The sequence below is a fragment of the Tachysurus vachellii genome, chromosome 11 (genome assembly GCF_030014155.1).
Source record: "Tachysurus vachellii isolate PV-2020 chromosome 11, HZAU_Pvac_v1, whole genome shotgun sequence".
Classification (NCBI taxonomy): Eukaryota; Metazoa; Chordata; class Actinopteri; order Siluriformes; family Bagridae; genus Tachysurus; species Tachysurus vachellii.
The window spans coordinates 8342501-8369322 of record NC_083470.1 but is presented as its reverse complement, the minus strand read 5'-3'; the positions used below and the strand labels follow the sequence as shown (position 1 = coordinate 8369322).

Genomic DNA, 26822 nt, shown 5'->3' with positions numbered 1-26822 from the left:
AGATACCTGTGATGCTAATTAGTTGACACACCTTGAATGAACATTTGGTCACATTATTTTCAGTCTTTTCTAGTGGTACCATCATTTTCGTCTAGGCCTCTTCCATGAGTTTATTTTTTTTCAATAATTCCGTTGAAGCATGGTTGAAAAGCAATGTCTGACTTTCATTGGTTAACATTCATAGGATTTATATTTATTATTACTTTTGTCAGATTAAAGTTTTTTTCTGTGATCATTGTGAGTTTTTCTTTCATTGACCGAAGGGTACTAACAATTTTGTCCACGTTTGTATATTTATTAGTACTTTTCTGAGGTAGAACAACATTACATTTCTAGTTTCAACAATAGAAGTCTGGTTTTTAATGCCAAATTTATACCACGGGATAGCTTAAAAACCGTGATGTTTTTTTTTGAGCAGTTTATTCTATCGTGAAAATATCAAATCGTAACACCCATACAGTAGAGGAGAACAATATCCAGCTCAAGGAATGAACAATAATCGCAGAATGCAGTTTGAGAATCGTAGTTTAAAGGGCGGATTTCCGCGTAATGAGACTATCGTCTTGGGAAGGGATTAAAAAGATGTAAATACAGTGTAAAGGCGACTGATAGCGGATGCCTGAAGACCGCGGTTTTCGGAAGTGACGCGTCAGACCGGCTGTGAGAGACGTGTGTTTGTGGATAGGGGGGAGGAAAAGCAAGCGCGATTCGCAAGGCATCCAGACGCTTCAAATTAACCCACAGGTTACTCCAGACTGAGAGGTAGGCTCTTTTCCGTCTGCATATAGCTTTAGGTTCGGGGATGTGCGTACAGATAGGACTCGTGAGTGAATTTAGCTTGGCTACTTTAATGAATTGAAGACGATTTCTGCACATAGCGCAGTTCAGCAGACACACTGCAGCTTGCGCGACAGACACAACGGGTAGTGAACAGCTATATAAAATATCACTAATATATACTGAAAATAACAAGGTGTATCATTTTATCGCCTTGTCCTGCTTTAAGACGTGCGGAGAAACATTCGTTTTGTTCATCACGCAACTCCATAAATAAGCATCTAGCTGCTAGCAAGGAAATTTATCCGATTAGCCAGCAGTAAAGCGTTGCTAAGATACTGCTTGCATTGTACCAGAGGTTGTGCAAGCTAGCCACTGAGCTATGAGCTAGCATAGTTATCTAATGGTTGTTTTTTTAATCTTTAGATAAGCTAACAGTTACTATATTTAACAGTGGTCTTATTACACATTTAAACACAGTTGGGGAATGTTAATATTTAGCTTTTTATTAGAGAAATATGTATTATTTATTAAAATGTAATTCAAATGAAATCGCCAGCCAGTCAGATAGCCAGATTAGCTAACATTAGCTGCAGTACTGAACTACGCACTGGACAGAAATGCTAGCTCGCTAACTTAGCGCGCTAAAATGGCGAACCAGCATGTACTTCACAGAGCTCTCGTCTGGCTAGTTCAGTCAGCATAATAGAAGCAAATAAATGCTATATAACAAATGCTATAAAGATGCTTTTTTGTTGTTGTTGTTGTTGCTTTTATTCATATCTCAGTTTTGTTAGCGCCGATGTGGCTTGTCTTGGGGGTGAGACATGCAAAGTCTCTTCTTTTTTTGTTACAGACAAGTTTTAAAACCAACTGCTATCTTTAGCTGTTTAAGTTTCGTTTTTACAAAAACGTAATCACAATACAATTCAGTCGAATTTCTTTGCATTTAAATACATGTTTATTATTATTTATGAGTAGTTAAGAGTCATGAGTCATTGGTCTAGCAGGTCGACTTAATACGCAAAATCTGTCTAATGTGTATTAAATCCTATATTACTTTTAGCTGAAATTCGGCGTGCTTTTTAGCATCATGGAATTCATTTGTTTATTCATTCTTCTGAATGTACTGGTTATGTGGAATGCAGGAAGAAAAGGTAGTGAAGTGTGATTGTGATCCGTGCTGAGTTGGCAGTCTCAGGGTAACAGGCTAAAGCAGGGTTACCATCTCTTTCCGGGAAAAGAAGCTAATGCATCCTGAAAACGTCCTATAAATCTCCAGGTGGCGTCAAAAATGATATTAAGTGTATGGTCAGGATCCTTTGTATATCAAACACATGGTACATGAAGAAGGAAGGTTCTCTGGAGACACACAATGCAATAGAATGGAAACTTGTGTCTTATAAGAAGAGAGCATGGCAACCCATAATTTATGTATTTGGTGAATTTGGCAACCATGGGCTGATGTTTAGCTCTGATGCTTTTGGTTTAAATAAAAAAGTTTGGTTGCTTCCTTGAGGCTGTTCAAATGTATCCTTGGTGCTCAAAAACTTTTGGAATCTTTAAATGTCCCTGTTTGAGTGATCTAAAAGTGATTCCACAGTATATGTTATTTTCTGTGTGTCCAGGAATAGTTTTTTCCATGGATTTCGAAAAGTTAGCATTGGACTAAATTGTGGTTTTGAAATGGAATTTCTGTTGATTTTGGATTTTATAACAATGTTTACGAATATTCATTTGGACATAAATCACACAGGGCAAAAATAAGGTGATGCATTTCCAGCAACGGTTAGTATAAGTCCTTTCAAATCATTTACTGATTAAGAAAAAAGAAAAGTAGGGAGAAACAACGGCAGTAAGCTGTAAATGAATTTCAAAATGACTTCTCGGTTATGCGTGATGAGAGTTTATCAAGAAATTTGTGACTAATTATTTAATTGCTCATTAATTTTTCTGGTTTTCTGGGAGGACTCTGCCACTGTCTTTGGATTTTATGTGTCTCAATTCAATTCTATCTCAAATAGTGGATGAACAATTGTTGGTATATAAACTCTTATAGATAATCAAATATTAAATTTCTCACTCACTTTGTCTAAAGATAACCAGAGATAGTATCAATCATGCACAATCCATTTAATCTCTCAGGTGTTCACAGGTGTGTGTGTGTGTGTGTGTGTGTGTGTGTGTGTGTGTGTGTGTGTGTGTGTGTGTGTGTGTGTGTGTGTGTCCGTCCCTGCAGCCATCTAGGACTGCATTCCTCAATTCTGCCACCCTTCCTTCACATTGCAGTGTTGCAGTGGCACATTTTTCAACAAATCCCCCGACCCCCCAACCCACACACACTTTTTTGGTTGCACTTTACACAACTGTTTCAGCACTTATGTCATATATTACACTGAAACAGCCATAGGGAACCTATATAATTTGAATAGCTCTATTTTATCAAGGTAGGTCTGTGCATGTCTAATTTGGCGTTCACTGTTTTGAGTATACAACAAGGTTTGATTTGCGTGTTCCTCCTCCTTGTTAAACAGCCGGTTCATTTTCCTGTTGGTTTAAATATAAGCTCCGTCTCTGACGTCACTTGTTCAGCTGGGTACAGGTGTGTGACGTGCATAAAGGTGTGGTGCCGGCTTCATGCTGATGGCATGCTGCACATTGGAACGTAAAGCCGGGACTCAGCAGGGGCGTGTTTAGGTTTCTTTTCTTGTCACGACCAGTGTGAGGAGGAAAGAGAAAGTTAATCCCAATCATGCCTGGATCATAAAGGAGGCAGATACCTTGTTTCTAGTTGGTGCTGGTTTGCTTAGGGAGTACGTGACATGGGAAAACATAGTCTGGCTTTAAGCACAGACTAAAAGGAGCTCATTGACAACTTTTGATTTGCATGCGAGCAGATCTTTAAAGCTTGGAAGGGAAAGGAATTGGCAGTTTTTGCTGTGATCCTCAATTCCTAATGTCTTGAGGTATAGTTAAACTCCTTATTTGTGGGTTTAGTGGATGTCTAGAAATGAAATAGCCTTGATTAATTGCCTTTTTCCCTTCTTTCATTTTTGCAAAAATCTGTTAGTATTTACCACTTTGCTGTTTACTTTCTGTCTGTTCGTATAAAGGAATTAAAGGAGCTCATGATTAAAAGGTGGTGATGAGTGAAACATTAGCCTTGTACAAAACTGTATAACGTGTGTGGCTATAGTGCCACACAGACAGTAATTCAACTATGTTGGATTTGCAGTGTGGTCATTTTTAATAAAGTAAAGAGAAAAGGCTTGTGAACATACTTTACTCGTTAAGCATACGCACAAGTCCATGCTGAAATATCCCAGTTTCTGAAGTCCAGCTGTAGGATTTTCCTTAAACCAGCTTGCATATTTATCTGAAGAAGTCATTTAAAAAGCACAGACCAGCTCAATGGCTTCTTTTATATGTCATGGACATAAAATACTCTTGGAATAAGGAAACAGGAGGGAGGCCGTTTATTCACTTTCCAGATTCTTCTAGCAGTGTTTCTGGAAGCAACCATTAAGAGAAAGATGGAGTAAGTGTAAGCGTTTAGGAAATTACCATGTCCAAGTGTGGATGTGGAAGTTTGGAAGTGTGTCCTTGCGTGACCCTGTGCTGACAGAGGCCTCATTTTGACACGCAAGCATTTGCAGAAGGGGTGAGAGGAAGAGAGGGAGAAAAGGAAATCTTGGAAGAGTAGAGAGAGGGTTCTAGAAATAATTCTTTTTTTTTTTGTTAAAAGAAATCCAAGTCCAGAAAAACTGCACATGTTCCTAGCGTCTGTGTGATGAGTATTAAATTGCATACAACATGCTGACCTCATTTTATGTTTAACAGAATAACAAAGGAGTCTAAAGACTGAAGTCCACTTGAACAGTTGGAGAAGTGGATTATGGCGAAGAAGAACAGTCACAAGGGTAAGTCTTGTAAGCACTATCATGATGTTTTCCCTGTATTTGGTCCTTGTGTAGCCTTCACACAAAAACCCTCCTAACCATAGCTATTTCTCTGAATCTGGTGTGTCCTTTTCCTTTAGAAGTGTATATTTATACTGTGTACTTCAGAAACTAGGCTATTAATAATCAAGGGGCAAGAGGGTACTAGGTTGTGTGACTTGAATTAAATTGCATGTTTCTCTCTTTGTCTGATGCTCAAGGGCATCCAGATTCTTCACTCTGTACAAACAACACTGACATGTTGACTTTTACATGTCAGCACACTGTTATCACATGGCCCTGACTGCCTTGATATGTGTCCTAAAAGTTGTCTCCACAGAAACGATAAAGTTCATCTCTCACCTCCAATTAATTAGCGCCTTCTGTATATTTCGTTCAGAATCCTTCAGCCATAGGGGTAGTGAGGGTAGTGAAGATCAGCAGTTTACTTGGTTATCTCTGTATATGTTTAACTCCAATTTTTAAAACAGAAAACGTGTAGTAAGTCAATCTTTTTTTATTTAGGCCAAACTTGCTCTGCAATCTTAATCTTTTTCCAGTGCAACCAGACAAACACTGAAATCTACCCTGGATTACCACAGAGACCCTACTTTACGACACTGACTATACATGCTATTTAACCTGGAAGCACATGCTGTAAACTGACTGTGGTAATAAAATGGAGAGTAGCTCAGATGGTCCAAATGGACCAAATGCTCAGAGGGCAGTAATTCCTGCTTTTTTTTTTTTTTTCCTTTTCCATGTTCTAAAGCATTTACTTGCCATTCTGGTACTTAGTAGTACCGCTAAGACATTAATCACAATTTGAAATATGACCTCCATCACAGGAAACTGGGCCCTGGAGTTCTCGCTGTCCTGCACAGTGTAGTGCTTTTCCTGCTCCAGCAACCCTACAGCAACACAAAGTGCTGTTAATTATTTGAATCAGTGAAAACTGTAATATATGCAGGGCAAGTGTGTACACCAGAACTGGGATTAGAACTTGTGCTCAACAGTTATTACAGGGGTGGATAAATCATTAGCCTGGTTTTCTATTCATTGTTGCCTGGCAGTCAGGTAGCTTTAACAAACTGAAAAGAAAGATTTGTACCAACGTTTTGTACATAGGCTAGGTTGAAATACTGCTCTTAATAGAGACGTGACACACCTTGATAAGCTGTACAATTACATTTATGGCATTTGGTAGACGCCCATTTGCAGAACGACATGCATTATGTAATTTTTCTCATGCTGTAATTATTGCACCAGTATAAGCTGCTTCTTAATCCCACAACCTGGTAAACCACACACTGGCCAAAGAACAACCTAGTTGACAGTTTTTATTAGCTGGAATAATTTGCATGCAGGTATGACTGGCAGGGGTGATGGGCAGATGAAAGAAAAATAAAGTCCAATATAAAGCCATCAAGAAAGAGAGAGAGAGAAAACAAAGACTGACTTATATAATACATTTATGTTGCATGTGAGACCTGAAACACTGGTGTAGGTTTGTTTTCTTGAGTGCACAAATGACGTCTTGAGTTGGAACAGGATTAGTCTGTATTCTGTCTCCTAGCCTGTATTAATAAAAAGTTAACATTATATTATATTAGCTAGCACTTTGTAGTTGGCTTATACATCGGACTAGGCAGCTTTTAGTTGTCCTTTGGGCTAGCTAATAAATCTATGATAAATGACGTTTAGCACTTTATTAACAGTTTTGTCTTAATGGAGTTATGCAGCAAAATTGCAATCAGTGCATGATGTGACATACACGTGCTGTAAATGATATAACAGACACATCCACCACCTGGATGATCTGGACCGATTTCTGAGCTTTTTTTCTTTGATATCTGGCTCAGGTGATCTATCTAATCTCTCATATTCTCACCATCATTAGAGAGAGCACTGATATTGTGAATGTTGTGCTTAATGATCATATAGTATATCTTGTTATGCTTGCTGTGTCAGGAAACTCCTCTCTTGCTTTTGAAAACACCCTTACTGGTTTCATTCTCAGCCTTTTTCCGGAAATAACAAGTAGGACATTTTCACTTGATTTTGTTTGGAAACGGAGCATAAATGTACCATTTGTATCTGTAGGTTGTATTTTATCAGTATACTGTAGACTGAGGGTTTTGGTTTCTTCTGTGAAATGTTTCAGATGTAGAAATAGATTCAAATGTTCAGTTTATCAGATCAGGATTTTTCTATTAATATAGATTTGGATTTATTCAAGCTGGGAGACCATTAATAGTAAGATTTTGTGTTACGGTCATTACTTTCCATAACTTTATAATGTATAGTAGATGCCGGACACTACGAAGCCCATCAATGTCTGATTAGAGAGTCAATTATGTGTGCCAGAGTACTATAATCACTTTATATTTACATCATTTAGTAAATTATAGGTTTTATTGAATTGAACCACTCTAAATAGTTGAACTTTACTTCCGATTGAGATCCATTTTAACGTAAATTGCCTTGATTCTGACTACAGATCAGGAACAGTGTGTATCGGATTCCAAACAGAATTGATTGTGCATTTCATTACAACATGCATCTCTCTAACCATCAACCTGATCAAAGCCTAACATTCTCTGTGTGATAAAATCACACACTGCTAGCAAACTCATTAGTGAGATTGTATTTTTACTGCTGCGTTTGTTAAACTGGCTTACACACAAATGCAGGAAATAAAGTGCAATGTAAATAAAAAACATCCCCACATCAATTTGGTAAAGTATATTTAGGTCAAAAAATCAAAGTTATACAAGCTCAATTGTCAAAGGAAAATAACTCAGTTTGGTTAAAAACTGATTGGTGTGTCACTTCTGGCTGTTTTCTTGAATTCACCAATGCTGACAATTGTTGGGACTTTCCTAATTGATCATATATGTATTTATTAAATTTGTGGGGGGGAAAAATGAGACTCTTCAGTGAAAATGTGAAAATAAACACGTGTGTTAATCATTTATGACTTAACTTAAGTTTCATTTCAATGAAATGGAAAGATAATGTGTACAAATCTCCAAGATTCCGTATATGGCTAAAGTTGTAATTCTTGTTTTATTTTTGTTCGTCTTTACTGTGACCATCACTGTGTTGTATATCTGAGCTTTGAGCACTTGACTGAGGTTCTAGCATTTGACAACTTTAGACTTTACTCGTTTTCTTAGGCAAATTGTATTTAAATGCACTTGCAAATGCCTCTAGACAGGAGTTAGGGGTGCACTGCAAGGCCACCGCAAGCTTTTGTTACTCACTTCCTAAAAGATTGCAGTAATCAGGTCACTGTGCTTTATGTGAAAGGGACAACAGTGGTCAAAAGACCACACAGTGTAACCTCATGCAGTGAAATAAATAGGGTGTTTTCTTTTTGTGAATGCTCTTTGAACTGTTTTGCGCCTACATGCGTTTCATAACAGCCTGAACGGTTACCACTGTAACTAAGTATTTCTTATCTTTCCCTTTTACACAGTAAGCGTTCTAAAGGTTTACAATGCCTCTAGATTCCCTTTTCCCATAGACATAATGTAAATTAGCAGGTTTGCCACAGATGTACAACTTTTTAAGAGCCCTTAACAGCAAGCTTTGTGTAAGTTCCTTTCCTCCAGTCATGTAATATGCCTTAAATATATAGAGTATGTGCATATTTGTATAAAATACGAACCATAGAGCAACATTAAATGTCTTGATGTAGGGGAAAATTAAACAGAAAATGCAGATCTCAATCTCAACAATTCATGAAAATAATTTACAATCATTAAACCTAATTCTGATGACTGAGGTTGGTTGTATTCAATGCCTGGATTTCAGACTGTGATGCTGTTCACCGTTCCACCTAATAATGGATCTCACAAAGCATAAGATCATAACTACGACTTCTCATAATGACTGCTAACTGAAATACCTCACCACACAGCAGATGGCATGAGGACAAACTAGGAAGCAGTTCCTGCTTTATCTAGACCCAACAGTGTGTAGTCCAGGTTTTTCCTGCATCTGATAACTGCAATTGTAAGATATCCACCTAATAATGATCAATAATACAACTGTCCTAGATATTTGAAGCCTATATGTGTATTTGCATATAAAATATTGAAACGGTTGATTAAAGTCTGCACCTTTAAATATTTTAATATCTGTGGTTAGCTAACAATTTGTGACTTAGAGCATGATTGGCTGAACTGCCAGCTCACATGTTTCATTACTGGTTCCTTATTATTTTTGCTGTGATTTTAAGTAAAATATAGTTAACCCTCATATAACTCAAGCCGATACAACATGCATACACTAGCCAGACATAAACACTATAATTTACATGCGTTGTGAGAAGAAATCCCGGCTTGTAGCCAGAACGGTGACTTACTGACCTTTTGTCGATCGCAACGTGCTGCATTAAAAATGATGCTCAGTCTGTATCAATGCAAACTAGGTCAGCAGGTCATTTGCATCAGGACTGCCTCAACCTCAACACATCTGACCTACTTTTAACTGTCCTTCATATTTTTTGCAGGTTTAATTTTAATTCAGGGGACTTTAAAAGTTTACCTATACTTCAGTACTAAACGAAAATTAATACTCCTGTGGAAAATTACTCTAATCTTGCATCTCAGCAACTGTTTCATTACTAGAGAAACACTTGCGTGCTGGTAATTGTAATCAGTCTTCTCCCATATGCTTGTTTGGGGGAAATAAGCTTGTTTAAATAGCTCCTAACCATAATCCCAGTGGATTTATGTTTGCTTGTGTTAAGGATCTATCTACATTTAATCCTGTATGAGAGACAGCTTTGGCTCTGTGTGGGGAAAATAGAGAACAAGCAAACTAAAGGGAAGGAGGGGCGAAGGGGGAAAAAAAGGGGCGTCAGGAGGTTTAGGCTGGGATGGGACTGCGTTTTAGGATCTCTGCGTTTTTGATTTTGAAGTTTTGTCTGGATGACTCTGGCTAAGTATAGGCAGTGCATGGACTGTTCATGTCTTCGCAACATGCTTACTTACTCTTCTGCTGCAAAAGTAAGTAAAAAGCTTTGAATAGTATTTCTGCACTAGAAAATGCCACGTTTTTGGAAACTGTTCCATAGTTAGCATTTAGCAGTTCAGTGCTGTTACCAGAGTAGTAGATTCATGTGAAAGATTATAATTTCTAGGGTATTATTTTAAATGAAGAACCTAAAATGTTTTATAGTGGTTTCCCATTCTTCTACACTCTCTTTCTTTTTTGTCTCCCTGGGCTGTTCTTCTGACCTACATATATAGAGGAAAATCCCCCACTTCCTTGTGCCAAGTCGTGCAGAATTCTCAGGCTGCAAATGGTACAACTCAGACTGAACTTTTAACTCCATGCTTTCCATTTGTTTTGTGTCTTATAATAGATACGTCAGGGGTGGAGTTTGACACGCACTCCAAAATGGTCATGTCCCAAGGAGGAACATTTGAAAGGATGAAAGAAAAGGTACTGCTTGGATTTCCTTTTCTATTTATCATTTCCAGAAATTGAAGTCCTGAAAAGTGGCATCCCTGAAGCTCACAATAAGGAAAGACTCATTGACTTTTAAGTGTTTTGTTTTTTCCACTCTGTATTTGTGCTGTGGTGCAGATTCCCTGCTGCATTTCTAAATGCACCTCACTAGTTTTCAGGCTTTGTGACTGAATTATTTAGGGAGTGGCCTACTAATCATGATGATGCATATGAAAATAGAAGGCCCAACCATCCTAAACAGATAAAAAGAATACTGCATATATTTTGTCTTGATCATATGCTGTTAACTGCCTGTTGTGAGTAAAAGTCATGTATGCAGTCAAGTTTTATGATTTCTAGTGCATTGGATATTGAAGTTTACTGCACAGTGCTGTTCTGAATTATCTAATATAATTAGAGGTGTGACATTTCTTGGAAGTAAATCTAGAACCATGTGGACATGTATATTCCAGAACTGATGTGGCTTCCAAAATGTAGGACAGAATTTAATAGTCGTGTTTCTGTGGATTATTGCTCTTCATGGACACTCACACTGACCACCTCATTCTGTTACTGAATTCTGTTTCCCACCAGATCAACGCAGTGAGAGCGGTGGTTCCTAACAAGAGCAATAACGAGATCGCCCTGGTCCTGCAGCACTTTGAGAACAGTGTAGATCGGGCCGTGCAGGCTTTTGTCGAAGGTATGACTCCTTTCACAGCACAGTTTCTGTATGTTTGTCTTGGAGCTGATGTAGGATTAGTCCCACATGTTGTAAATGAGCATTGATTTTTTTTGTTTTTTTTTTTTAAATTTTTTTAAATTTTTTTTTTTTTTTTTTACGAAATCTATTCCTAGATTTAAGTTGACTGGCTGTAGCGTCAGTTTGCTTGTGTGAACATGTTTATATCTCAGTCATAGACAGCTGGAATGTGTGTCAGGAATTTTGACACAGTTTTAACCTTTTTTGTTGGCCTCCATCACGCCCAGACCTACCATTTGTAAAGCTTTATGATAAGCTTTTAATCACTGAAAGGCAAAATCAGATTCCCAACAGTGCAATTAGTTCACAAGCTGCGCTGAGACAATGATTTGGCACTTATTCAAATGCCATAGGTTTCTGTTGTGATGTGTGCATCGTGTTTATTCATCTACAAATGACATGTTTTTCTTCTTCTTTGTCTGCCCTCAGGCAGTGCAGTAGAGATCCTGAAGGAATGGAATGTCACCGGTAAAAAGAAGGTGTGTGCGTATGTAATGACGCAGAGTGAATGTCTGCGTCACAGCTGTTCTCTAAAACACTTTAGTACTAAATTTAGCACCAAAGGTGGTGCCCTGTTAGCCCTAAGTGTGTTTTGGTATTGTATTAAAAAAATAATGCTTTTTTGCAGAGGGTTTCTTGTTGTATTATTACTTTATTTGTTGTGTAGGTTAGTAAGTCTGATCATTAATTTATGACTTAACAGCCTAAGAAGAAAAAGAAGCCCAAACCCCAGCCAGAAGCCCCGGTAGATCCTGCCCCATCTGAATCTGTCTCGTCCCCTGAGACGGCATGTGCAGGGGCTGTTAATGGTTTCCATGCCAACGGTTCAGCTGGTGCTGATGGTGAGTCTCTGGACTCGTTGAGCGAACAGCTGGACTCGGCCTCGTTGGACGCAGCCGAGCTGGAGTTGGAACCTGCTATGCCTGAGATCTCTGTCACAGGTAGGCATGATGTTCACCAATATAAACTTGCGTTCCTCCTAGAGAAATGCATAGCTTGTAGGTGCTCATTGTGATAACCAATACAGGGAGAACTATTATACCTGCTTTTTGCTGTAATTCAAAGGATTATATTAGTGCACTTGTTCTAATACATTGACATTTCTCTGATAATGGCTCATTCAAAAGGTATTGTGTGGTTGATGCTACATATTGTCTAATGATAATCTGGTCAAAAACATGTACAAAAAACAGAAGTGTGGATATGGTAAAGCTTTCTGTAAGGAGATGTTCACTTTTCAGTTTTTTTGGTTTTATTATTTTTAAGAATTAAAAAGATAAAAATTGAATGACCTTTTTTGTCCTCTTAACTTGGTCATAACTTGAACAATTAACATGAGCTGCTGAGAGTTTCAAATATTAATTGGACCATAATGAAAACCGAAACCTGTGGTTCACTGGGCTGAAACTGATAAAGTAAAAAGTGTATACACCACATGTCAGGACACTATTTAAGAAGCAGGTGTATCCTTTATTTGTTTTTCTTAATAGTGTGTTCCTTATCTGTTTTGAAATTTTTCCAGGAGGAGAAGCAGAATCTCAGAAAAGCTTAGCCCCAGCCTCATCCCAGCAACGCACCACTAACGGAGCTCGACAGAATCAACACAGTCGAGGCAACAAATCCCGCCAGAGACCTTCTACCAGTTCTCACAATGCTCCTCTTTTTCCACCCGATGACGGCCAACACGGTTCCTCAGCCAAAAAGATTGGTAAGAATGCTGCCATACTGCATGAGATTTGAGAGATCTGCCTAGTTTGGGTTCATTTTTGAGTCTGACTATGAGAGAACTTTCTCCCATCGAGTACCTAGAAACAAATCTTAGTAGTTTTCTTTTTTTTTTTGTCCCACACTTCTTCTGATGCCTTTATCTTTTGTGTATTAAGTATTCTATCCACTTAAGTCCCGTGTTAAACCAATCATGCTGTTTGCAAACAACTTAAAATTGTTTTCCAGCCATTTTCCCCTAAAAAATAGTGAAAATGCCTTTGAATTCAGTGAGATACTAGAAAATTGTTTTTCACTTACTTTTTCAACCCCACAAAACCACTACTCTAAATTTATCCTGTCTGAAATTTCAGATTGGCAGAAGTGGAAGACGGGTAATTTGAGCGTGGCAGATGGACTTAGTTATAGGAACACAACAGATTTTGTTATAAAGTTTCTTTATTGTAGGTGTCAATCTATGTTTAACTAAAAGCTGTCTTTTTTTATAGTGTCAGTGCAGAGACAAGGTATTTTAAAGATCCAAAGATGGTGAGGATGTAACTGTAGAAAGACTCCCATTTATTTATTTGGTGGTAGAAGCTAGAACACAGCTGAAGTGTGGAGAATATCTATGTGCCCACTTGATTCATTTCTGAATCTTCTCTACATCTTATTTAATTGCAACGTGGTATTTCTAACACCACTCTAAGTCCAGTACAGTCAATAATCTCTTTAATTACACATTGTGAAATGCTGAACAAAGCTCCTCTATCCAGTGAGTCAATGGATAATGGGAAAAGCATAACTGCACTGTAAATACTTTCATTTTTGTTGCTTTGGCTTGAGGTCAGATGACATTGTCAGGTGAATTCAGTGTGCGTGAAGGAGTTTTGTTCCTTACTCAGTGCTGAAACATGATTATTCTGGGAAATGAAGTAAAAAAATCTGAAAGTGAAACAAGCAAATAAGCAACCATTAGGAGTTCAGAAACCAAGACTATATTAAAAGGAAATGTTCTGGTTTTCCCACTGAGCTAGAAACCCGATTTAAAAAAAATCTGTGTCTTCAGTTTCTCTTATGTGACCATCTGGTAAATGTCCCACCATCCCATGACCACTAAATTATACATTTCCGAATCATGATTTTCTGTGACCTCACTAATGGTGGGTAGATAAACAGGTTCATGTCAGATCAATAAGCACCAGTCCTTGTGATGTGCGTCCTTGTGCACGTCTGTTTTTGGAACCCCTATCCCCTGTTCTTGTAAATTGCGAGATATTTACTTTATTGCTTAACTTTGATCAAATAGAAGCAATGTAAATTCAGGTTGTTATTCACCTATTACATGGGATTAAACCTGTTGCTAAAATAAACTGGTCACAGAACAGAGGTTACTTAAGGGGTGTGTGTGTGTGTGTGTGTGTGTGTGTTTACTAATGGGCAGAAGGTAATAGAGTAAAAGGTTTTGATGCTGAGAGACCAGCTGTTTGTGTGCTTCTGTTATTCACCACACACCTCAGCCAAGAGACCGTAATGCTCTCATGGGTATTTCAGAGAGAGAAACCGAGATGGGGGGAGAGAGAGAGATAGACGGAGAGAGATGGAAAGAGAGAACACTGAGCCCCAGCAAGCCTCAGAAAGGTATAGAGATAAAGTCTTCATTTAGCATCAGCTATGCAGTTTGTCAACACACAGACCCACCGGCACATTGCACGAGGGATCTATGTATCACAACAGGGACTCTAATGTCCCTGACAGGTTCTATCTCTGTAATTCTGTGGATAAATCTGTGTACTTTATATGTTTTATTGTGTGTGTGTGTGTGTGTGTGTGTGTGTGTGTGTATATGTGTGTATATATATATATATATATAATATATACACACACACACACACACACACACACACACAATTTATATATAATTGTTTTTTTTTTTACTTATGTATGTAGCTGATTGAGTTTTTGTCTAACACTGTAAACAGACCTGACTTCCATCTGATCCTGGGTGTCCTTGTGGAGCTGCCATGTTGCCCCCTGCCTTGTACTCCTTTTTTTAGTACAGTATGTTATTGTTGCTGTATACATGGATATACATATATATTACAGTTCTTTCAACATTGCAGTTTTCAGTCAGATCAACCCTCCAGTGAGCATCAGTTCTGTGGCCAGAAACGCTTCGAGACTGTGTGTTAATTTAAAGGGGTTTAACCATTTACGAATTGCAGCTATTTTTTACATAGTCCCTCCCTCGTGATTATAAATATAAGGAGTATTTTTAATATTTGTATTCCTTTGTAGTTATTGATTGCCTATAATCTGTATCCCATAGACCACCAAATGCCAATATGCCTCCCTTGAGATGCTTTGCCAGGCCTTCATTTCAGCAACCTTGCGTTTTTGCTTGTTTGTGGGTTTTTCTGCCTTTAATCTTTTCTTCAGTGAGTGAAAAACATGCTCAGTTGGATTTAAGCCAGGTGATTAACTTGTCCGTTTAATAATGGCATTCATTTGGAATCTGTTTGGTTGCTGTTGTTGCATGTTGTTTGCATGATGTTTCCTATCAGTATAAATGAATCTGAACAGAAAGTATTCCGCTATGCACTAGGTTTTATCGTGCTACTTCTCTCAGCAGTCACATGATCAATAAAATCCCCTGACCAAGATCCATTGGCAGCAATATGCCCAGACACTGCCTCCATGACGTTTTACATGAGTATGGATACTCTTCTCTTCCTATCATTCTAGTACAAATGAATCTCCATTTCATCAGTTCAAAGAATCTTATTCCACAACTGGGAAGGCTTTTTAATTTATTTGTTTTTTATTATTTTTATTTTAAATAGATGTTTAAAAAAATCCAATCTGGCATATTTTTTACCACTGGTTTGCACCTTGAGGTATTTACATTCCTGAAGGCATCTCTAGGTTGTTGAATTTGACAATGGTACAATGGTAGACCAACCTTCTTGAAGCGTTTTTTTTTTCTTTACCAAGAAATGAATATGTAACAGCTAATGAATCTACTTCATTCAAGTTGGCAATTATTTTTAAACCTGTGGAAGGTTCAAAGGGAGGGCTATGTTAAAAATAAGGCAATATTTTTCTTGATTGCTTGATTTCACATCCATTGTGGTGGTGTACAGAGGTAAGTTTATGGAGTTTAAAATGATTTCACTCCAGGGCCATCAGTGTCTGTGTATAAACATAGATGTACCTAATATAAATGTTTTGAGTTGTTCGCCATGTTCTAGCAATTCAGTTTTGTGTGGTTTTTCCTCTTCATTTCTTTCTTAGCATCGAACATTGACCGCTCAGTGAAGGATCTCCAGCGGTGTACAGCATCTCTGACACGATATAGAGTGGTAGTAAAGGAGGAGATGGATTCCTCCATCAAGAAGATGAAGCAGACCTTTGCTGAGCTACAGAGCTGGTAAATCTGTCATACACACTTATACCAAAGATCTCTACTGGCATGAGCAAGATTCTGCCATGTTCTTTGTTTAAGAACTGTATTTATAGGATCAAGAGCTTGCTCTGCTTTGATATGTTTAAAGTTTCAGTGTAAATACACACTTTTATGGCCCAACCTATTTGTTTTGTGGGTCATGTCAAGATGTCTGGTTAACCATTCGTAAGCAAGAACATTAATTTTAACTAGCCAGAAGCTGTTTTTATTATGGATTAGTGAAATTGTCTGGTTGTGGAAGTGGTATTTTGTCTGCGCTTACTGCAGAAAAATGTGCATCTACATTTGGTTTTAATTGTGATCTTAACAGTCATATTGATGTTTGAGCTTAATTAGCTGTACTGTCCAATCTCATAACATAACCTACATGTCGGTGCATGACACAGTAGTGAACGTGACCTTTTTTGAACACAAATATTGACAATACTGGCATTGTTAAACATTGATTTTTCCCGATCTTGTTCAAGTGCATAAGGTAGACACTTTTATGCAGAATTATATAAATATTGTACCTTTTTATGGTATTGTTTGTTTTTTTTTTGTACTGTTTTATATTTAAACCTTAACAACTGCAGGATAAACAAATAAATACACTTAAACATTAAGGAAATTGTTGGAGTGCTGTGACGGTAGGTCATAAAGAGTAACCCACAAATGCAGCACAACAAGAAAGTTTAATTATTTTGTTTTGTACAACAGACTGTTGATGGCACCCTGAGATGGGTTTACTTGTTTATTTTAACCTTAGAAGCTCTGAAGGAGAATCAGAGAATCAGTCTAAGATTTATCTTGAGTGGAACAAATGCTGTTTTTCTCTTTCTCTGTCACAGTCTTATGGATCGAGAGGTGGCTCTGATGGCTGAGATGGATAAAGTCAAAGCAGAAGCCAGTGAGTATATCTAGTTTCTTTTGGACTCTTCATATTTGTAAAAAGATTCTTTTTTTTTAAACACTTTCTTTGGAAACAAAAGTAGTATTTTTAGACATAATTGAGGTGGAAAATCAAAGGCAATAATCTGAAAATGTTTGTTTGGTAACTATTTGGTGGACGTCCTAACCAGAGTGACTTAAAGAAGTCCTTTGGTGTCTCTAGTAAGGACATGTACTTATGTTATCAGTCTAAAACCCTGTTAACAATGAAGGGTAGGTCTTTAATCATTATTTGAAAATAGTTTCTGCCGTTTCTGACAGCTAGTGGAAGTTCTCAGCGTGCTGTAGTCTCAAACTAGACATGGTGCAAAACAAGGTTTGATAAGTGCCCTCAGGTACTTTTGATGCATCCCTAATTTCACATCCAGGTCTGTGGAGGGCATCTGAGCGTAACAGAACTCCCAGTGAAGAAACAGTTGAGTCATTCTTTCTCTTAGACACCATGCTCTAAGGCACACTCAGGTCAGCTACTGACAGAACCCATTAATGGTTCTGCACTGCTAAACCACAGTCAGCCATTTCCATGCATTTTCCCACCATCTGGACTGTGCTGTGGACAGTAACGGAAATTAACAGGAGCAGCACCATTTAAAAAGTGAAGACAAGATTTATTCAGTGCTATTCTGGTTTGTATGACTCGGGTGTGTGTTGGTCAGGGGGCAGTGTAGCTGTGAAGGAATTCATACCTTACAAGGAGTCCATTATCCAGGTCTTCGCCCTGAGAAACACTATCAGGTGTCGCGCTTCACTCAATGGCTCTTTTGTACGTGTGTGCAGTTAGGAGACAGCAGCCTACAGTAATCCTGCTTTCAGATTCTGCGCTCAGCTCTCTCTCCTTTCCTTTCCCTTGCTCGCTTGCCAGCCCTTTTCATTAAAAGAAAAACAACAACCAAAAAAAACAAAATCCATTGTGCGTGATCCTACCTGCTGGATAAGTGTCTCGGTGTGGGTTCTGTGCATTGCTGGAGAGCTCTACAGTCCTTCCAGTGTAGAACTCAATTTCTCTGACACTTGTTTGTGTGCTGAACACACATTCTGCCTCTAAGATTGCCCATGCATTACTTTAAGTGCATCAGGTGTTGCCTACAGCAGTAAATGGCTTAATGGATGTCTTTCTAGTCTTTTCTACATAAAGTTGTCTTCAAGTTGTTTAAATGGTCAAATGAAACGGATTGAAGATCAGTGTAGCGAAAGGTGGTTTGTAAGGTTTAAGTCTTTTTCGACCTCATAATTTATACCTAAAAAAAAAGTGACTTACAATATTGCTGTGCATTGCCTATGGTGACACTTCCTTTTGAAACAGGAAGCTGGAGAGAAAGAGATGACCTCCACCTACAGAATCAAAACGGACTCAAGGGTTGCTTAGCAACTGGTTAAATTATGTAGAGAAGAATATAAAGATAGCTTGTTTCCAGCTATGTAGAATTTCTCACTGCCAGTTGGCTCTTTGTGGCTTTATCATGTTGTGTATCCTAGAACAAAGGTTTCCAACCAGGACTTCCCTTGGCGAACAAGGAAATAACTACATGGCAGTACATTAAAACTGCATTAAAAATGAGCTCCCTTACATGCTTCATTATTTCCAAATCTATGCTTGCTGATCATTTCTCACTCTCTCGAACACGCACATCCTCAAGCTGTAGGTATATTAACTGTGTGTTTATGCTAGAGCATCACTATCGGTGTAGCCATGATGTTTTCTGGTGTTTGAGGTCAGATAAAGTTTTCCTGTGGTAAATGAATATACTTACACTCAGGTATAACCCTGTAAACTCCAAGCATCTTTTCAATTCCCAAGGAATGGTTTGGAACAGGAATGTTTTATGCTAGGTGTAAGCTAGTGAGAAGGCTTATAATTGTTCATTGCAGTTTATCCCAAGAGCAAATTGCCTCTTATGTCTAATCAAAAGCTTATAAAACATTTAGTGCAGTTGCATATTTATCTGCATATTTATCTTGCAAATCAAAGTTGATATCAAAGGATGGAGAAATGAGCTAACGGTGGTGAAGCATATCGACTCTTCCCATTTTAGCCACATTCTTCTGTTCTATTGCTGTATTATGCGATTTCATATTTTGAAGTGACAGAAGAAATGATCCGTCTTCATTCTGGTGTGTTTGAAAGTGTACACATACAATGTTGCTTCTTAACTGTAGTCAAGATTTTTTTTTTAATTATTATTCTGCTCAAGGGCAGGTTAACCATCTTCTCATAGTGTTTTTGTGTGATTGTGACCGCTTTTTTTTAATTGTCTGTTGTAGTGTCCATCCTGGATAAGCGTCAGAAGCGAGCGGAGGTGTTGAAGAGACTCACTGACAAGTCTGCCTCAATGTCTGAAGAACAGCTGTCAGAACTCCGTGCCGATATCAAGGTGTGTGTGTGTGTGTGTGTGTGTGTGTGCGCGCATACATGTACATACAGATACAGCTAACCTTGATTTCTCTTCTCTTTATTTTAGCATTTTGTGAGCGAGAGGAAGTACGACGAGGATCTTGGAAAAGCTGTTAAGTTCACGTACGAACTTGAGCCTCTTAAATCCAGCATCATGGCCTTTGGATCAGGTAGAACTTTGACATATCTGAATGTAGCAGAGTATTGAAATTCTGTTTGACTTGATAACACACTCTCATGTTTTTGGTCTTCCCGTGTAGTGTATCATCCGCAGACTGGCTACTCCAATCGCTCTCGCTGTAATTCCACTTCTTCTTCTGTCACTGGCTCTGCCTCTGTAGAAGCCTCTGCTCCACCTCAAGCTCAGACCCAGGCCTCTGGTTACACAAGTCGCCCCAACGTCCCCCACAAACAGGTAACGCGCGCACACACAAATTTCCATACTCTCTCTCAACAGTAGATATGGTCATTATTCATTTTTTTATGTTTTATATCGAAAAGGGTGACGGTACTAACGTTTCTTTTTATGCCTTTGTGATTTGTGAAGGTGTTCCAGGGTAACAGACGTATATTTCAGAGTTTTCCGGGTCAGCGCCATAACGGTAGCTCCTACTACGACCGCAATTCCAACCGAAACATCTACCGCTATTCCGGAGATCAGCGACACCAGAGTGATCGGAGCCAAGGCGAACCCTCCAACTCGCAGTTTTCAAACAGCACGAAAGGCCCCGTCCACCCCACTGTGTTGTCCTACCAGCAAGACCGTCCTGCCCAAAATGGGCTGCCACAGAGGCAACCTCGGACACCCCCAAAAAACCCCTGACACACACCCTAAATGCCCTGGACCCATGTTCCAGTTCACTATCCTTTCCCATTTCCCTCCCTTACTGTGCATCCTTCATTCATACTCTATCCACATCCATCACCTCCCTTAAAGCCCCACATCCTTGTTAGCTCAGTTTTTCCATACACATGAAGAAGAAAATTCAAAGTTTACATTTTTTTTTTTTTTTTGCCACCTCTTACTCCCAACACCCCTCCCTCCCCCTATGTCCACTTGATTTGTTCACTTGTCCCTTTATCTCTTACGCCTTCGTTCAGTCATATTCCATGTTAAACCTAATATGAATGTTCCTCAGATTATTCAAAGATTTTTTTTTAATGGCAGTTTCTGTTGTTCTTTCTTTAAGACTTTTGTTAATTTTTGTTTTTCCTCATTTGGGAGAGACCTATGATACTTTATTTCAGTAAAGCTGCTAAGAGCTTTCACTGATTGAATCTTGTTTAGTTCTAGTTTGTAAACATGTAGTGCACTATTCAGATTTCTTTCTTTTAGCTTTAGTTTGTATTACATTTTCCAATCGTTTTCTTTCTATCACTTTTTATATAGTGCGCTAATCATATTTCAAGCTTTCAAGCTTTAATATATCATCTGTTCTTAAAATAGAACATCTATTCGTTTCTTTTTTTTTTTCTCTTGCTTTCGATGCTTTTTTTTTCCTTGATTAAAATTGAAAAGTATGGTGTTTAGCTGATGGGCTAATAGATTTTTACATTGATTCTGAAGTCAGATGTTAATTCCAGTGTTGAAGGGTAGATATGGTTGTAAAAAAAAAAAAGAAAAAAAGAAATTGAAACGTGACCCTTAGTCTCTGTAGAAATTATGAAGAAGTGCTGATGACTGAATTGATGTATTGACTGTCCATGGGGCTAAATGTTCTGATCACGGTCTTGCAACCTTAATGGCCATGCCTTTTTATTTATTTATTTTTGGCTTTTGATTGGTTCTCCCTCAGAGTGCTGTGCACTGTTTCACAGCCTTGATCACCATTTCACCTCTATTTAAAGGCCACAGTGGGTGCAGAGGTTAGACCTGTCTGCCCTTTCCATTCTTCCACAGTATGTCTGCATTTAATATACCTGCCTTTGATCACAGAACAACCTCACTTTAGTCTTTATATGAAGTGACTGTGTGTGCATACATATGTACTGCTAATTCTTTCACAAATACATATGCTGTATTACTATCAGTCTACACTTGTACCAAGTAAAGGAATACTCGGCTGTTTGTTTCTCAGACTTTTGAAGTTTGTTGAATGCATGTCATTTGACCCCTCTGAAGGTGCTAAAACTAAAATGTAGAACATCGTCTTTTTCTTGCTTGCATACGATGACTGATATACCTCAGATGTCAGCCGTTATAACTGATAATCTGTACAGAAAACCTGGGCTGTGCTTTTCTTAATTTGGATTTGAGAAGTGCATTTAAAAAAAACAAAAAAAAAACCTATACGTACGAAGTGGCCGTGCTGCTATCCCTTAATCGAAGTCTGGTTTAGAATAAATCCCCTCAATGCCCTGATTGCGAGTCTCATTCCACTGCCTTAACAGCTCAACCTGCAGCTTACGTGGCCGTTCTCTTTCAGAGTTGAGTTTCTAGAATTAGCTTTTTCTTCACTCCGTTTCAGTACAAAAAAGGGATAAAACTCTGTATTAAGAGACCAGGAATGAAAACCACAAAGAAACAGCTAATCAAAACAGTCACTGCATGCTTAGTAGTACTGTGGCTACAGTGAAGTGTTTGCATCCAGTTGTGCATTCTTGTCACAATGTCTCCACTTATTTTCTTCTGAAGTCTGCTGACCCTCCCCCAAAACGGAGTGGAAAAATAAATCGGCGACATTTACTTGTTGTCGTCTCTCTCTCTCGGAATACACATGAAATTGGAATTCGGTTCATTTTGTTTTAATTGCACCTTTGGATGTTCACATAGAATACAAGAAGATTGGTCACTAACACAAACCACACCTCTAGCCTGTTTTGTTTTCATGTAAATTTTTGCCAAAGAAAACCTTTTTATTTTATTTTTTATTATTTTTTTTCTCCCCCCATTCTTTATACTATTCCTATTTCTGATTTGAATCTCTTCTTTATGGGTCACTGATTTCACTTTATACTCGCCCCATTCTTTCCCTTCTCTCTGCCGTTCTGTCTGTACATATGTATCTATACATTGTTTTTGATGTCCCTTCAGTGGGACATATATACTGTATGTTGTATTGTTTAGGCCTATGGTTTACATACAGAAAAAAAAAAGAAAAACAAAGAAAAAAAAGTCTAGTGTAGTTCAATTCTTCCTAATGTCTACAAGAAAAATTCTGTCCTTTTCATTACTTTGATTCCAATTATGAGACAACTGTAAACTCAAGTGCCTTTTGTAGTTCTTTACCTACATTGTCATTCCTCCCTTAACATTTTCAAATGTGGACCAAAGACATCTTTAGCCCTTTCTACACTCTGTCTCAACTGTATACAGGATATTTCCCATGTCTGGCTACAGTACAAGCAGCACTTGGACAGGTCTCCTTCTTCTTTTGTCACTGATTGGCACACTTCTCATTTATTATGAATAAAATAAAACAAAACCAAACCAAGAATTGTTGGCAATTTCATGATTTGCTTCTGATTATAGAGTGAATGGTCATATAGATTTGGTTTTATATTACTGGTATTTGAATTGCTTACTGAAAACCCTGCCTCGTGCTCAGTGTTCTCAGGACAGTCTCAGGATCCAGCATGAACCTGACCAGGATGAAACTGTTGCCTCCTTGGCCAAGGTCCAACTTTTAATGAAGCAAAGTTGTACTTGGTACTTAAGTGTTGGTTGACTCTAGTTAATAGTCCTGGCAATCTGGGAGAAGAAGCTAGAGCAGGTTCTTGTGGAACAAGTCCAGATACTGTGATGCCTTTTTACAGGCAGCTGGAGGGCAAAGGAGGGGTAAGAACGGTCCAGCACTATGTTGGAGGAGTGTTTGTGGTCAAATCTTAAATAATAAGGAGGGGACTCCAGTGATCTCTCTGTAACTTCTGTGGTCATACAAGTTGATCAACACGAGCATTTGGTAGACATTCTTATCCAGAGCCATCTCATTTATACCACTGAGCATTTTGAGAGTTAAAGGGCTTGCTCAAGGTGGTCCTGGGATTCCAGTGTCGTAAGCACTGAGCTACCACTTCAATAAACTTACCAATTCCCTGTATAACATGGTGAGAGTGGTTTTGCTGTCCTCAGTATTTCAAATAATCGAGTTGCCACTTTGTACGTAGAAACAGTACTGATTGTCCAGATGGGGTCCTTTTTGATATATGAACTCCCAGGATCTTGGCGAAGGTTGGTGAAGTGCGCAAAAGCTCAAATTTACTACCAACCTCTGTAGGATTATATTGATCTGGGAGCTTAAATCAATAAAAAGCATTCTTACATAAGTTAGAAGTGGAACAGGGCCAAGTAACCGATACAGTGTCATCTTCTGACTGTTGGGAGTCCAGTTACACGGGAGGGCTGTTTTTCTTCATCACCCATGACTAGTCATTTGAGGCACTTTATGATAAGTGATGTAAATACTCCAGGTCAATATGATTTATGTCAATTGAGAGACATCTTCAAGATTTAACTAAGCCAGGAAGTCTATCTTTGCAGTTTAAAAAGCACTGTTTCGGCATTTTTGTGTTGTTAGTCTCAGGATATGGTTTTCTTCACAGCTGTGGATAAGCAGAGTAACTCATCCTTTGGAAAGGGAAATTAAATATATACTTGTTCATGAGCTTTCTTAATTACCAACACGATTGATTGGTTGAATGTTTCTGGACTGTGACTTGTATTTATTTGACCTGTACACTAATACAGACACCTGTCTAATAGTCGAGACTCAAATCGCCTACACCACCTTTAACCCTGTGTTATGAATTATATTGTAGATTTTCATCACTGTAGGAGAACATGAAGGATCAAGTATAAGTATTTATTTGTTCTTGGGCATATTTCAGTTTATGAGGCTGGTAAAGAGTTCATAAGGTACAGTGAGTCATTGTCTATCATGGTTGCTTTCTTGTCTTCCCTTTATCTTGTTTAGAGCCAATGTTCCCCAAGAGTGTTTGTCCCTACAGATCGGACTGAAGCCGTTGTTACCATAAAGATGGTTCTATTGCTTATTATCTTCTTGGTCCCTGTACACATCACTTATAGTTCACAGGAGAACTGACAAAGCCTGCGGCAGTTACAGGTACGTTCATGTACCAGTATATGCTAATGATCAGGGTTTATGTTTGTTATTGTGTTAGAAAATGGACATTCAATGAATTAATCACAAGATTGCTTCAAGAAGTCCAAGTGGGCTACCATTGTGATGTTTCTCACACGTTCCTTGGGGTTTCCTCTGGGTTCTGAGTTTTCTCCAATAGAAGAAACATTCTAGTAGGTGGAATGGCTATGCTAAACTACTCCTAGTTGCACAAATGTGTGTGTGCACATATTGCCCTGTGATGGATTTGTGTCCTGTCCATGCTGAAGGCTATGGGATAGTCTCAGGATCCAGTATTAACATGATTAGAAAGAAGATACAAAAGATAAGAGCAGTGCAGCCTTGTGAGAGAAAAAAAAAGTCCAAAACACAATGTAATAAATTAAAAGGCTCCATCCAGAAAGTTTGGACTCCTTCATTTTTGCAGCACTCTGAGTGCATTATCCAGAGTGTATTTTGCTAAATAATTGCCATTATCTGGGGAACTGGTGCACTGGTGTCATGGGTAAAACAAGCCACAGAGTGTAGCTGACTTTGTGGCTGAAAGTCAGCTACACTCTGAAAAGCCCAAACTGACAGGGCTCATCTGACAGAAATAGACCAGAGAGAAACATGTAGGGGAATTAGACAGTCTTTGTTTTTAGAAGTGTGTGTTTTATGTAAAAGAGTATTGTTTGTCTTTATACAGAGAGGAAACTAATGGTGCTTGAAACCCAGCTGTCTTCTGTAGCAGGTGATCTGAGTCACCCAAAAGCAAATTTATCCCAGCTACCCAAAATGCTCCCAAATTTGTAACTCCTCTAAATGTTTAATAGTCATAACATTAAAGCAAGTTACTGCACTTCTCCATCCAGCTGTTTTAACAATGGCTGATGTCATCTTTGTTTTTCTTGAACTTCTAGTTCCTAAATACAAAGGAAACAAAGACATTTATATTAAACAACCAAGAAGCTTGTGTTTAACTTAATGGTTTCGATAGTCAAACTAGGATCAGAGATTTAGACTGTCCACCATTGTTTCTCTAAATGAATGAGCTTCAATCCATTTGAATTGAATGAGTTTTGTCAGTTGTTCAAACTAATAGACGTTTTCCTAATTAATTTTGTGTATGGGAGAAAAAAACAGAAATGGCAAGTACTCAATAGAGCTATTCCCCCCCAAACTAAATAAAAACACGCTTTAGTCACTTTTTGCAGAAATACAATTGCGCCCCCTAGTGACTCAATTTAATTAATGTACCTCTTTGTTGTTAAAAGTAGACAGTCTTAAAAACGTAGTTTCTATTCGCTTTTACTAAGTAATATATATATATATATATATATATACATATACACACACAGGCCACTTTATTAGGTACACCTTACTAGTACTGGGATGGACCCCCTTTTTCCTTCAGAACTGCCTTAATCCTTCGTGGCATAGATTCAACAAGGTACTGGAAACATTCCTCAGAGATTTTGTTCCATATTGACATGATAGATTCACGCAGTTGCTGCAGATTTGTCGGCTGCAAATCCATGATGCGAATCTCCCGTTCCACCACATCCCAAAGGTGCTCTATTGGACTGAGATCTGGTGACTGTGGAGGTTATTACAGTGAACTCATTGTCATGTTCAAGAAACCAGTTTGAGATCATTCGCGCTTTATGACATGGCGCGTTATCCTGCTGGAAGTAGCCATCAGAAGATGGGTACACTGTGGTCATAAAGGGATGGACATGGTCAGCAACAATACTCAGCTAGGCTGTGGAGTTGACACGATGCTCAAGTGGTACTAATGGGGCCAAAGTGTGCCAAGAAAATATCCCCCACACCATTACACCACCACCAGCCTGAACTGTTGATACAAGGCAGGATGGATCCATGCTTTAATGTTGTTGACGCCAAATTCTGACCCTACTATCCGAATGTCGCAGCAGAAATCGAGACTCATCAGACCAGGCAACATTTTTCCAATCTTCTATTGTCCAATTTTGGTGAGCCTGCATGAACTGTAGCCTCAGTTTCCTGTTAGCTGTCAGGAGTGGCACCCGGTGTGGTCTTCTGCTGCTGTAGCCCATCAGCCTCAAGGTTCGACGTGTTGTGCGTTCAGAGATGCTCTTCTGCATACCTCGGTTGTAACAAGTGGTTATTTGAGTTACTGTTGCCTTTCTATCAGCTCGAACCAGTCTGGCCATTCTCCTCTGACCTCTGGCATCAACAGGGCATTTGCGCCCACAGAACTGCAGCTCACTGGATATTTTCTCTTTTTCTGACCATTCTCTGTAAACCCTAGAGATGGTTGTGCGTGAAAATCCCAGTAGATCAG

The 26822-nt window shown here is 38.6% G+C and overlaps 1 protein-coding gene across 4 annotated transcripts; it reads left to right on the top strand.

The window, feature by feature from the left end:
• The first annotated feature begins 607 nt into the window (after positions 1–607).
• spats2 (spermatogenesis associated serine rich 2) lies at positions 608–21510 on the top strand. Of its 4 annotated transcripts, none has more exons than XM_060880782.1 (13): positions 608–762; positions 4618–4697; positions 10093–10172; positions 10773–10881; positions 11371–11420; positions 11645–11882; positions 12464–12649; positions 15940–16075; positions 16942–17000; positions 19304–19413; positions 19501–19603; positions 19694–19848; positions 19981–21510. In XM_060880782.1, the coding sequence occupies exons 2-13, from the start codon at positions 4673–4675 to the stop codon at positions 20254–20256; spliced, it is 1527 nt and encodes a 508-aa protein (XP_060736765.1). In that variant the 5' UTR covers positions 608–762; positions 4618–4672; the 3' UTR covers positions 20257–21510. The 4 variants fall into 4 exon arrangements, with proteins under 4 accessions (XP_060736765.1, XP_060736767.1, XP_060736766.1 ...); XM_060880784.1 differs by lacking the exon at positions 608–762 and adding an exon at positions 779–823; XM_060880783.1 differs by lacking the exon at positions 608–762 and adding an exon at positions 3570–3743.
• Positions 21511–26822: the final 5312 nt, after the last annotated feature.